This window comes from Lactuca sativa, chromosome 9 (genome assembly GCF_002870075.4).
Source record: "Lactuca sativa cultivar Salinas chromosome 9, Lsat_Salinas_v11, whole genome shotgun sequence".
NCBI classification, from domain to species: domain Eukaryota; kingdom Viridiplantae; phylum Streptophyta; class Magnoliopsida; order Asterales; family Asteraceae; genus Lactuca; species Lactuca sativa.
In genome coordinates this window covers 223241577-223254975 of record NC_056631.2, presented here as the reverse complement: position 1 = coordinate 223254975, position 13399 = coordinate 223241577, and the positions used below count along the sequence as shown (strand labels likewise).

Sequence of the window (13399 nt, the reverse complement as noted above, 5' to 3'; positions counted from 1 at the left end):
GAAATCTATGATAAAATACGGTTTAATTATAATATTTATTTTTTAAAAAGAAAAGTCCCAAATATCTAACTTTATATGATAATTTGTCATTTTATATTGAACAAAAACAAGTATTATTTCATTAATTTGGACAAAATATAATATAATCAGAATTTTTCTGTTAAAAAAAAAAAATTAAATCTTAAACTGCTTAAAATATTGGAACTTTATTGAAGATTTCTTTATTTTTTTAAACAAAAACCTTACTAATATTTTTATACAATAATATTTTTTAAACAATTGTAAAATTTAATTACTATAACAAATCATTTTCCTGATAAATAATAGTATAAAACTTGATTTTCAATCACAAAATTCCCTGTATTTAATTTCCTCCATCGTACTGAAACCTAAACCTCTTCTTTCACACCATCAGAAGGACGAGAGACGACTTTTTGGGCGAAACTTCAAAGTCTTTACGCGTCTCCGAAACTTCCATGAAGCTTCATGGAAACTTTCCAATCTCCATCAATGCATACATTCTCCTTCTACTTCCTTTACTCTCTTTTACTTTTCAATACCAGTGTTGTTCGAATCCGGATTCCGATAACAAAAAAATTCAAAAAATTACCTTCACAATCATCATATATTATAATATTCAAAAGTAATCAGAAAACGGTTACACGTCTTGTAGTTTGTACTGGAAGTAGTTTGGAAGGTACCTTTCACTATTTACGCGGTTTTCTAGTTTAATCTGTATAAAATGATGATGAGAATCTGGTTGATGAATTATTCTGTATAGGATATCATTCAAGCAATCACTCCATCATCGATGCTTTTTAAAAAATTGGGAATATACTAAAGTTAGTTGATTAGATACAACAAGCACACACCATCCCACATCCCACACACACTCATGTACACGTAGCTCTTCCGTTGTAGTTGACGATTTTTGTATATAATATTGATCAATTGGAAGCTTCAAAGTAGTTTCCTCAACTATATACATAGATTCATCTATATATAAGTTTGATAATTGGACGGTTGATAGTTATCTGGTTTTGATTTTGATCCTAAAATTGTTTAATTTTGAGTCGTTAATTCGGTGTTTGATGGTACTCAAGCGATCTTTAGGTGTGGGGGAAGAAGAGGGCTTCACTGTTGCTAATCACGAAGCCAAACGAAGGATCACATCTTCAAAGTGAGTGATTACTGATACAATCGTTATGATTCTCTAAATTTTTAGACTGTTTTAACTCGATCTCACTTTTGATATTCGATTTGTTTCCAGCCTTGCTCAAAATCTGATATGCGGGTTTTCATCACAAGAGTTATCCTTGATTTTAGAACCATTAATTCGAAGATGTGTGAGAGAAGAAGTTCAGCGTTCATGTCAAAGCTTCTTTTGTACACTACCGAGGTTAGATTTCATTTTCCATTTCATTAACTTGGCATTTATGTATGCCTTTTTGTAGTAAGGATTTCTAAATTCAAATTATTTTGTTCTTCAGATCTCCTCTTGACGCAATCGAACCAAGTAGGAAGACATCATTGCAGCTTCGTTTTCTAGGGAATCTGTCTAATACATTCTTCACTGGAAGCAGGATAGAATCTGATGACAATACCCCTCTCAAATTAGTATTGTTTGATGTGAATGCCAATAGAATTGTATCATCTGGACCCTTATCATCATTAAAGATAGAAATCGTTCCTCTTGATGGTGATTTTGTTACTGATGAAGAACAAGATTGGTCTGAGAAAGATTTCGATTCCAAAATCATATGTGCAAGAGATGGAAGAAGGCCATTGATAGCTGGAAATTTGGTAGTGACACTCGAAAATGGAGTTAAGGAAATCAATGAATTATGTTTTACTGATAATTCAAGCTGGAGGAGGAGTAGAAAGTTCATAATTGGTGCAAGAGCCAAAGATGCTTCTGGAAGAGTGAGAGTTAGAGAAGCAAGAAGTCAAGCTTTCATGGTTAAAGATCATCGTGGAGAATGTAAGACTCTTTTTCTTCAACTGTTTTCTATATTAAATCAAAAAAGGAACACCTTATTATTTGCATAATTATATGACTGATGATTGTTTTCTTGATTTCAGCATACAAAAAACACCACCCACCATCATTGGGTGATGAAATCTGGAGATTAGAAAAGATAGCAAAAGATGGAGTTTTTCATAAAAGATTGGCTTCACATCGCATATGCACTGTAAAAGACTTTCTACAAATGTATATCACCAACCAATCCTTACTACGCAAGGTAAATTATTAATAGTTTCCAAATACAAGAAATAGCAACTTACATATCTATTTATTTGTTTATCAATGAAAACACATTTGCTTATCTTTTTTCTTTTTTGTATATTGTAGTTACTTGGTGGATCTTCTAACAAGACATGGGAGACAATAATCAAGCATGCAAAAGCTTGTGTTTTAGATGAAAAGTTATACATGTATAGATGTGGCCCACAAGGAATCGGGCTTTTGGTTGATTCTATTTTGGAGGTTGTTGGTGCAACTTTTGATGGACAAAACTATCTTCCACTCGATAAACTCCCCGTGTTTCAAATGGTACGTATAACATCCTACTTTCATTTATCTGTGTTTCTTTCTGCAAAAAAGTTATTCTTCCAACAGTCTGACAACTGGCCCAAAATTAAAATTTGAATATAGTAATAATAATAATAATAATAAAACTTATATTTTTTCGTGTATGGTTTGCAGCCTATGGTGGAATCTTTAAAGCAACAAGTTTATCAAAACTTGAATGGGATGATACCAATGGATGATTTATCCGTTATTGGAGCCCCGGTTCCGATGGCGAATTTACATAATTACCCCTTGAAAAGTGCAAGTTTGGCTCTCCCATGTGTTGACATTCCTCTTCTACACCAAGGTATGCCATTTTCCACACTTTTTTTATGTAATATAAAACAATAAACTATATGAAAAGTCATTTTATTTGTAAATAAATCATGACTCATTTCATTACCTTTTTTTCTTGCAGATGAAGTTGAAATGCACATGTATGGGGTGGTTGGTAGCACTAGTAGTGAAGAGGAATATTTTTCTCCAAATTTAAGAAACAGTTTCAAAACAAAAGAATTCATGAATGGAGGAGGTTATGGTGATGATTTTAATTTTCAGTCATTATGGCAAGGAGATGAACTCTACTTTGATCCAAATAATCAAAGTATAGATATTGGAATATGTTTTTCAAGAAATGGGTCACCACGGGCACGTTGGTGCAAGATTCGGGCTGCCCTAAAATGGGGTTCGGTCAGGCGAGATGTGGCTGCCAAAAAAATGGCACGCTTGCCTTCGTATCTTGATTTCTCGGTTTAGATTTTTTAGGTTAATAGGTAGAAACATTGGTTGTAATAATAACACTGTTTTGCTGTATCAGCTGGTAAGGAGGTAAGAATCCATAAGTGAGATTTCAGTTCAAACCTAACCTAAGCATCACATCGATGCATTTGGGATACTGTGATTTACCTTCCCCATGCTGCCAGTGGGACCAGATGTCAGTTTTTTCATTTTTTTGGTGGCCGGATTTGTGTCTTTGCGATCGCCACTACTTGATCTTGTTTTGCATTGTGTATAATGCTTGGTTCGTGTATATATTTTGGACCTTAATGTTAAAGTTGTGTTATGTTTGTGTTAATAAAGATTCAAAAGAAATTGAATTTAATTAAGTGTTTTTGAAGCATGGTTTGTCGTATTTACCATGGGTTAGTTTTTGTCATTCATTAAATTAAAAAAAAATGTTAAAAAGTGCAAATTAAATCTCCTAAGGTGGAGTACCTCAGAATAAGGATGAAAGCACAAATATGAGTTTATGGGGATTTCAAAGCACGAGATTAACCATTCTCCACTTTGAAAACGGGATTAACAACTTTAGAGAGATGGATTCACATTAAACACTACACAAAAAGTATTGGATAGCAATATCATACTACAATTTATCAAAAGCACGTCTCATATTTTTTTTGAACAACAAAATCATGTCTCATATAAGGTATAATTAGATGCAGGTGAGTGAGTAAATTTGGGTTTAGATATTCCGAGTTTATTTCCAAGACTCTTGGGCTCCTTTTGAGTTACCTCGCATACATAGTCTTCTTAGTTGGGAGTTGTTGGTGAGTCATGAGTGGTTGATGAAGTGGTGATGATGAAGAGTTCGTTGGTTTTGAAGTAGAGTTGCAAGTGAATGTTTTAAATGACATGAATGTCATGTCAATACTACATGGATGTTATATAATGAAACAATGAGGTGTTGGTTGCATAATGTTTCAAGGGACACATGGATGTCATGTCAATACTACACATGGATGTTGGCCAGCCCTAAGGATATGCAAAGAGTGCAGCCGTACAGGGCTCGAAAAAAATAGAGACCGATCTTTAGCAAAAACTATCTATTAAAATATTTATATATTATTTTGTTCAAAAAGAAGGTAAGCGTTCAATTAGCTCAGCCGGCCAAAGCGATTTCGATCCTCACAGATTCCGTTTTACATATTTCTTTTAAATAATTCAATGGAAGTTTCATCTTTGGCCCTTCAAATTTAATAATTATTTTTATTTAGTAAATTAATTTTCATAACTTATAAGTTTTACCTCTCTAACTTTGATAAATTGTTTCATTCAATCAATATAATAACCTTTTGTTCTTCAAAATTTAAGGACCGACCCTCAAAAGGTCAAATGTGGACCAAACGTTTCCGGTAGGGATGTCAACGGGGACAAACGAAATGAGGAGTGCATCCCCACCCCCGCCCCCAAAATTTCCCTGTTCCCCAGCCTCCAACCCCGCCCCCAGAATGTTCAGCCTTTCTACCCCCGCCCCCGCTCTTGAATCCCCTTTATTACCCCCGCCCCTAATTGATTTTGGACTATCTTTTTTTTTTGGGCTAAAAGAAGTTGTTATTTAGGCTAAAAGAAACTATTTTTTATGTAACAAATAATTATTTATAGTAAAATTTTACATGTTAAAAATAAAAAATTTATAGCATTTTAAAAAATTGTACTAACAATTTAAAAACATGTTGTTTGATGAATTTTGGAAGCTCAAAATCATGTTATTGTTTATTATATTTATATAATTAATATATGTGTAATTTATTAACGGGGTCCACATGGGGGTTTTGGGACGAGATTGCCTACCCCCGCCCCGCCCCCGAAAATAAAACGGGGGTTAACCTTGCCCCCTCCCCCGCCCCCGCCAATATCGGGTGAGGACTCATTTTAAAGTGAGCACTCGTGTGACACCTTAAAAAAATTGAGGTGATTCCCAAAGCCCGTGCTAAGCACGGTCCGAGCAAGGCGATTGGATATTTAGCAATATTAAGGTAGATTGTTAAAACTAATGGACTTTCAAAGCGTGATATTATATCTCAGGGTGAATACTCCAAACATAATATGGAACATGATCGGTGTATTCAATAAAAAAATGCAAGAGTGTTATTATATTGAGTAAAAAATAAAATACATTGTTGATATTGGTAAAAAAAGTAAAGCATATTGGAATGAAGTATGTTGCTATTATTAATAAGGAATTGGACGTACATTGCTATTATGGGTAACAAAATGAAATTACATTCATTGACCTTTAGAAATAAAAACAATGTACTTAGAAAGCTCTTTTAAAATGTCAACAAAACAAAAAAGTGAAAGTACGATGCTATATGATAAATTATGTTATGTACTGATATTAAATCTTAACTGTTGAAGCTTAGAAGAAGGTAAGAGATCATTACTACAAGTTCCTTTAATAGTGTTGTATGTACGTAATTAACGGTTGTTCATGCAAAGTTTTCACATGTTCCTATACATACATAGAGAAAGAGATCTAATATCTGACATGAATGGTAAAAAAGTCTTCTTTTAGAAATTTGAGTCTATACAGTCTAGTAGTTGTTGAAAAGCTCATGAAAATGAACACATAAGGGTAATTTGGGTATTTAGTTCACAGTTGATGAAAAATATTGTGGTAATAACTAAAAATTGGAAGGTCAATGATATAAATGGGTAGATTTTCAACATAAAATGCCTAAATAAGCAAAAGAATATGAAAGTACCATGTTATATTATACAAACAAACGAATGTACATTCCTATTTCCCACATACGAGCTAGGTATACTTCCTTTAAAGTGATTGTTGCCAAATTGAATGTTGAAGTAAGGAAGGAAGTAAAAGATGAGATAAGTAACAAATAAAGATATAACCTGGGAATAAATTATTATTGAGATGATCAATTTAACATGAAGATGTGTAACTTGAAATGATAATCCATATCATACAAGAACACAATAAGCAATGTAATTGTTAAAAATTCATAACCTACTAAAAATCAAATTCATTCAAATTTTCTTAGTTTTTAAGAAGTAAACATTCAACAAAAAAGTAATAGAAATGACAAAATGAGATGGCAAACATGTTGGATAAGATGAAGTCGATATTAAAAACGTATATGTTTTTGATTCCTGATCTTAACATGATGCTATATAATCTAAATATTGATTTTACCCATTCAACACAACACAGAAATGAGAAATTGCTGTTTTCTTTTTTTGAAATCACAACTTACGGCTTATCATATTTTCCCCATGTTGTAGACTTAATTGTGTTCTTGACCAATCTGGCATACGCCTTGTTTCCATCAGAGTTCTATCTCGCTGTTTTATAATTGAAATTCCATTGTTCCAATAATATAATGAAATCAGTCAAGAAAAGTTTTATTACTCATCGTAATATTTGAATAGTAAGAGTGAAGATAAGTATGATGCTATATAATGTTAGTTTAATTACAACAGTGATGCAGGGCCGGCCTTACCTTGTTCATAACTAAGTTAGGGCTTAGGGACCCTAATTTCAAAGGGGCCTACTTAAAACAAGATACTTTAGAAAATCTCGATTCTTTCTTCTCCTTTCATAGTTACACAAACCACAAAAATCATCAGCCAAAATTGGAAGTCTCCATTCTTACAAGTGAGCGACAATTCTTCATCCTTCTCATTTTCTGATAATCGATTCTTGAAATCTAATTCTGAATAACACCTATTGTTCTTCACTTCTTTTTCTTTTATTCCTTCTCCATTCTCTGATTGATTGTCTATTCTCTGGAAAAAAAAAGAATACATTTGGCTTATCAATCTGATTCTTTCTCTGTCTTCTGATTTTCCATTGTTGATTGTTCAAACTTCAAAAGACTCAAAACTTCAAGGTTATCAAGAAGACAATAACTGAAAAGGTATGTGCGACGTTTCCCCTTTCCAATTTTGAGTAATTGAATTTTTCATTAATTATCGGATTATCTATTAGGATTAATAGCCGATTTTAGGGTTAATTTTCTTTATAAAATTATTCATTATTCATTGACAACATAATATAGAATCAGGGTTGGAACAAATTTGAGTTTTCCATTATCTTCTATTCTCAATCTCAAGGCTATCATTGTCAAAACTCACTGTGTCAAGCAGGCACTTCCAATTTACTGTTTTTTTTCTATATATTTTTTAGTAAATAAAAAACTATATTAATGTTCTTGAAACTAAGACAAAAACTAAAAATAAAAGTTTAAACTATAAATTTGTGTGTGAAGGAAATTTAAGGCAAAGGGGGTGGGGCATAATATGGTTTGTCTCCCCAACGTGTGCAAAATAAAAGTTTAATGACTTTATTTGTATAAATAATTGTAATTATCTAAATTGAAATTTATATAGTATAATATAAGGTATATATGTTAAGGTTTTGATTTGTTAGTGTGACAGCAAAAACAAAAAGGTTATTGAAGAAACACCTTTTCTTGTTTTGGGGATGTATTTCATTATGTTTCTCAAAGTTGTTGCACACATATTAGATGCACACATATATATTACATGTAATGAATGTATATGCATTTAGCTAGGCTTGAGATCAATAATCTACTTGCAAGCTATTACTTCACTTAAAAGTAGAGGCCATATGGCCTCAAATTTTTGATCTGCTTAGGGCTTCTAAACTGATTGAGCCGCCCCTGCAGTGATGCCATGTATGATTTTTCATATATTTCTCAGAGTGGGAAAAAGTAAAACTTTTCAAAAGCTGTAAAAGTAAAAAATATTCATAATGAACAATTAGATATTGAAATAACATGTGTAAATGTATAACAAATTTAGTGTACAATGATTGGAGTGGGTGTATTATATTCATCATATATGGTTAATCAACATAGGTATGTGATTGGAGTCGGTGTATTATATTCATCATATATGGTTAATCAACATAGGTATGATCATAAGTGATTGATATATTTATGGATTTATGTTGTATATATTTTTTCGACATCATATATATTTGTTGTAGAAAAAGGAAATGTAAGATTATGCTAGTACAATGTCAAAATTAACATGAAGATGACTAACATAAATATTATAGAGTAAATGAAGTTATGGTGAGGCATACATGAATTATTGTTCTAATAATGTAATAATGTTGGATATAATAACATAAAAACATACCAATACCATGTAGAAATAACATAATATTATCTCTATTTAGGTAAGTGATAATGATCAGCTGTTGGTTGGTAGATTGTGTGGAAAATAGCTCTGTGACAAACAAATGAAAGCAGTTAGTGTACATAAATTATTGTTATGGTGAGGCATACATGAATTATTGTTCTAATAATGTAATAATGTTGGATATAATAACATAAAAACATAATGTTGGATATAATAATGTTGGATATAATAATGTTATGGTGAGGCATACATGAATTATTGTTCTAATAATGTAATAATGTTGGATATAATAACATAAAAACATACCAATACCATGTAGAAATAACATAATATTATCTCTATTTAGGTAAGTGATAATGATCAGCTGTTGGTTGGTAGATTGTGTGGAAAATAGCTTTGTGACGAACAAATGAAAGCAGTTAGTGTACATAAATAAACAATGAAACTAATTAATGCACTGTTGGTTGTTGCTCCATACCTATTTCATTTTTTTAGTTGGTCTTGATGTGCCAACGGATGATGATTCTGTCACTTTTGTTTTCCCTACATCTGGCTGGATATTCTTTTGGGTTTGCTTAGTTGAGGCTGGTTTTGTTGTTAACAAAGTTTCAAATTTAGTTGATGGAATGAGTAGTTGTTGGTCATTGGTGTAATGTTCTTGGACTTCATACAACTTGACAATGACAAATCTTGTGATTTGTTGTTGTTGGTTCCATGATTGATATGATCGTACAAATGTGACAACTGATAATCCTTGAACTGATGATGCGATAACATCATGTACATTTTTTCCTGCTTTATGTAATTTATTAAATGTAATGAAAATATTTAAATAATTAAAAAATGACAGTTTTGAAATTAGGAAACCTTACACTTTTTGCTACATCTTTGATTTCATTGGGGTTTAATGGAATTAACTTTTCAATTTCTGGTGTTGATATGCTTGCAGCAATTGTTCCAGTTCCATTATTGATTTCAATTATTGCCCTTGAGTTGTTCAAAGAATCATGATGTTGAAAGAAAATTGGTTTAAAAGTTTATTTAATAGAAATACACATACATGATCTGTATTTTTGATTTCTCTTTACAAAGAGGGCATTTGATGTTCCAGTTTACATCTGCTTGAATTGGTTTTAAAATTCAAATCCATTCAATATTGCCTGGTTATTAAGAAGATAACATTAAAAAAACAGAGAGAGAAAGGACAAAAATGAGATTGCAATATTGCCACAATTTTAACTAAATAATGGGTTGTTCCATTGGTTAGTGTGTAGTTATTACTATATTGAAATGATTTTTCTTATGGAATATTAATGTAGTTAAGATAAGTTGGAGATATGTCTGATTTCTGTATTCACATGTACATAATGCCAATCAACAATTTGCAATTTTTGGTTAACTTAAGAAAGAGGACTAATGAAGTTTAATTAGATCAATCCATATTCATTTCAACTTATACTTTTAACACCAATTTGTATATCCATAACTCACGAAAATTACAATATACTAAAACTTTTTCACAGGGGATGTTTTCTGATTTTTTTTTAATTTAAAGGAAAATAGTTGACCAGTTACATCAATTTTAGAAACATAGGAACATGGAAAACAAAATTGCAATTTGAAGGCTATGTTAATTTTTTTTAATATGATGGAAATTAGTGGATTTTTTCTGATTTTTTTTTTTAATTTAAAGGAAAAAAGTTGACCAATTATGATCAATTTAGAAATACAGGAACTTTTCAAACAAATTGCAATTTGAAGGATATGTCAATTTTTTTTTAATTTGATGGAAATTTGAAGTTTTGCAATCACACCATTTAAAAATACATGCGGTATGGGATAAATATGGTCAATTTTAGTTTCGGATAGAGACCTATTTATGACGCTAACCTTCATGAAGACCGGGAATTATGCTTTTGAAAAGTTAATAACCAAACAGAACACAAAAGAACGAGAGAGGAAATGGGATAATATACAGGGTAACATACACAAATTTGCAGGAAGGTACTAATCAATCACAATGGTTGTGAACATTTATTGAATCAGAAAGATGAAGCGTGACAAATTTCATGCAATTCGATCAATTTGATAGAGGTTGTTCATCACTTTCAAAAATAACCCATAATCATTCAGAAATGTCTTGAGACAATTTCACACATCAGAGGAGAACATGTGGGATGAAAGGACGGCGGAAAATTACTTTGAATAGGTTAAAGTGAGTTGTTAGTCGTGCCAAATGTCCGCCTTAAGGATCACTTGATCTTCGAGACCCTAAGAAAAAATAGTTTTTTTTCATTAAATGCTGTCAAAATTGGAAGTATCAAAATAACTAGGTAAATTAGAAGACTGCAATAAGATACTGAGTGAAAGTGACTAACAACTTCAAATTCTGTGTGTTTTTGGCTGGAGTACATGAAAGTGTGCACGCTATATCAGCCTTTCCACATATCACAGAAAAACCTACCACAAAACTGATTCAGTTTTCAAGAACTTTCTATGTTACCTTAAGTTGGGCATCCATTTCTTCGATTACATAGAACAAATTTCTTGTTAACAATGTAAATGGAGTGGAATGTGACAGTAAACATAGGGTAAAACGGAGTATTGAAATGACAAGTAATTCAAACCTCTATGGTTAAGAAATCCAATTTGGTGTGGAATAGAAGAAGAGATTGTTGCCTGAGGGTTTTATCATCCAATAGTTACAAATTTAATACCCTCTCTCTGCAATGAAAATAAAGAAACACTGATATTTATTGAAATAATTTTATAGAATTTACATTAATAAAAAAGAAATCTAATTCACATCTTAACTTGTGATTGTGCTTGATCAACTGAGAAGCATCTTTCTTCTCTCTGTGTGTGGGTGTGTCTGTCTTGACATACATTATTCATGCATGTTATGGAGGTTCATGGATGCAAGACAACTCAACCTATAAGTCTATTATACCCAACCATGAAAGGTGACATAGCCCATTATATTCATGTTTCCATCCTTGTTCAGTTTACCTTGGCGAACCCTAACCCTTAATTGAAAATTGAAAATCATGTAGGGTATGTGCTGAAATGCAAATTAAATCGATACGATATTTTTGCCTTTTTAAACTTTTAATTTGAATAAAAATTGTTGGTTTGAAGCGACACCAAAATCAAAAAATTAGAAAATTTGGGGCGGTTTAGGAGAATTGCACGTTTCTACTTTAAGATTCAGAAGCAGGTACAACACCAACCTTCATGAAGATTGAGCACTCTGATTTTTAAAACAGGTGCAAGAAAAATGTTGAACGTCTTTCATTGATTAAGGGTTATTGTCTATACACCATGATGTTGATTGTGCGTATAAAAGAATGAGAAGAATATTTTGGGGATAAAATTGATCAAAAAAAAAAAAACTGAACGGGAAAGAAATCCATCGATTGGATTAATAGTAACAACGAATAAAACTTGAAAGCAAATTAGGGTTCCTATTGATAATATACCTATAGAAAAGATGGTGACGGAAGAAAGAAAAGTTGAGCCGTTCTTCTTTGATTCCGATTTGCAAATCCGGTCAACAAAATGATGAATTTATCGTTAATCACATAATTAGAGTCTTCTTTGATTCCGATTTCCAGATCTTTGAGGAAACGATATGTGTGACTGGAAAGATGGAGAATGGAAGGATATGTCGAATTGCAAAAGGAGGAGCGTTCAAATGGATGCGACGATGAGAATGATTGATTTTGAGTCGACATGTTGGTAAATTGCGTCGTTTGGAGAATGGGTTACGTAGAGGTTTTTGAAGCCTATGAATTTGTTCTAAACGGTACCATAATAATAGGGTATAAATATATATATATATATATATATATATATATATATATATATATATATATATATATATATATATATATATATATACTAGAATGTTTTGAGGCCCGTGCTAAGCACGGCCCACGTAGGGTAACATGAGTATTTCTTTCATTATTATACATGACTTTAAAGAAATGTATGTACCTTTATATTATGGGTGAACAATTTTTAGTATGTTGCTAACTTGTTAGTACTGTAAAAAAACTATGTTGCTATTATTGGTAAAGAAATGAAAATATATTGCTATTATGGTTAAGAAAATGAAGTTACACTGCTAACGAAGGTACCCAAATAATAATTAGAAGCTATTATTGATCTAGTATTTAGATTTTCAAATGATCGATTTCGAAATCTTGGTTACTTTTAAAAGAATAATGTGAAAATGGAGAGGATAAGAAAGGTGACAAAATTGAGGGAAATGATCAAAGGTGACCGAGGATCGACAGCAGACATGAGCACTTCTACAAACTAATTTTCTGCATAAAAACACTGGACTCCAATCAATCCGCCGATTATTGTTATGCCTTCAATAAATTTTTGCTTGTGAATATACAATTTGTATAAGCTTGAAAACTTACGGTTGCCGACTTATTTTGTAATAAATGTACTATTTCAACATTGGAGATGAATATTTACTATCTGTATATGTTATATAACTTTGAAGAGCAATATCAATTCTCTAATGGGCAGTGTTTTCGATCATGGGAACCAAATGCTCATCTTAATACCCATGATTTTGAGTTCCTTACATGTCTTATATCTTGCATAGTAGTTATAAACTAAAGATCCATGGAAAAAAGAATCTATTAGAAGGCTATAATAAAACATGTAAGAAGAATAAACTATTGCATGAGTACCGAGGATAATATCACTATTACACTCACTATCTTATATCTTTTTTCATTGATTATAGTTGTTATTAATTTGTGCTTAAAATCTCACATGCTATGACAATTTAAACCAATTATATAATAGCCACATCAAACACAAGTGGCATAACCTGAAAGGATGAATCTACACAATACTCATGTACCCCTATATACCATCCCAATTAAAATGACA

General features: G+C 31.7%; 1 protein-coding gene and 1 long non-coding RNA gene across 9 annotated transcripts; one reads left to right on the top strand and one right to left on the bottom strand.

Moving 5' to 3' along the window:
• Positions 1-392: 392 nt before the first annotated feature.
• On the top strand, positions 393-3674 carry LOC111878887 (calmodulin-binding protein 60 B). 2 transcript variants are annotated; one of them, XM_023875366.3, is made up of 8 exons: positions 393-697; positions 1114-1180; positions 1271-1399; positions 1491-1981; positions 2083-2243; positions 2354-2554; positions 2708-2879; positions 2991-3674. In XM_023875366.3, the coding sequence occupies exons 1-8, from the start codon at positions 487-489 to the stop codon at positions 3326-3328; spliced, it is 1770 nt and encodes a 589-aa protein (XP_023731134.1). In that variant the 5' UTR covers positions 393-486; the 3' UTR covers positions 3329-3674. The 2 variants fall into 2 exon arrangements, with proteins under 2 accessions (XP_023731134.1, XP_023731135.1); XM_023875367.3 differs by lacking the exon at positions 393-697 and having other exon boundaries at positions 704-1180.
• A 3192-nt stretch (positions 3675-6866) lies between these two features.
• On the bottom strand, positions 6867-12307 carry LOC111878915 (uncharacterized). 7 transcript variants are annotated; one of them, XR_006186780.2, is made up of 4 exons: positions 11113-12307; positions 10864-10945; positions 8483-10756; positions 6867-7102 (listed from the first exon to the last, which is right to left on the bottom strand). It is a non-coding gene; the product is annotated as an uncharacterized LOC111878915 (long non-coding RNA). The 7 variants fall into 7 exon arrangements; XR_006186781.2 differs by lacking the exon at positions 6867-7102 and having other exon boundaries at positions 8402-8879; positions 8964-10756; XR_008226323.1 differs by lacking the exon at positions 6867-7102 and having other exon boundaries at positions 8418-8572; positions 8964-10756.
• Positions 12308-13399: the final 1092 nt, after the last annotated feature.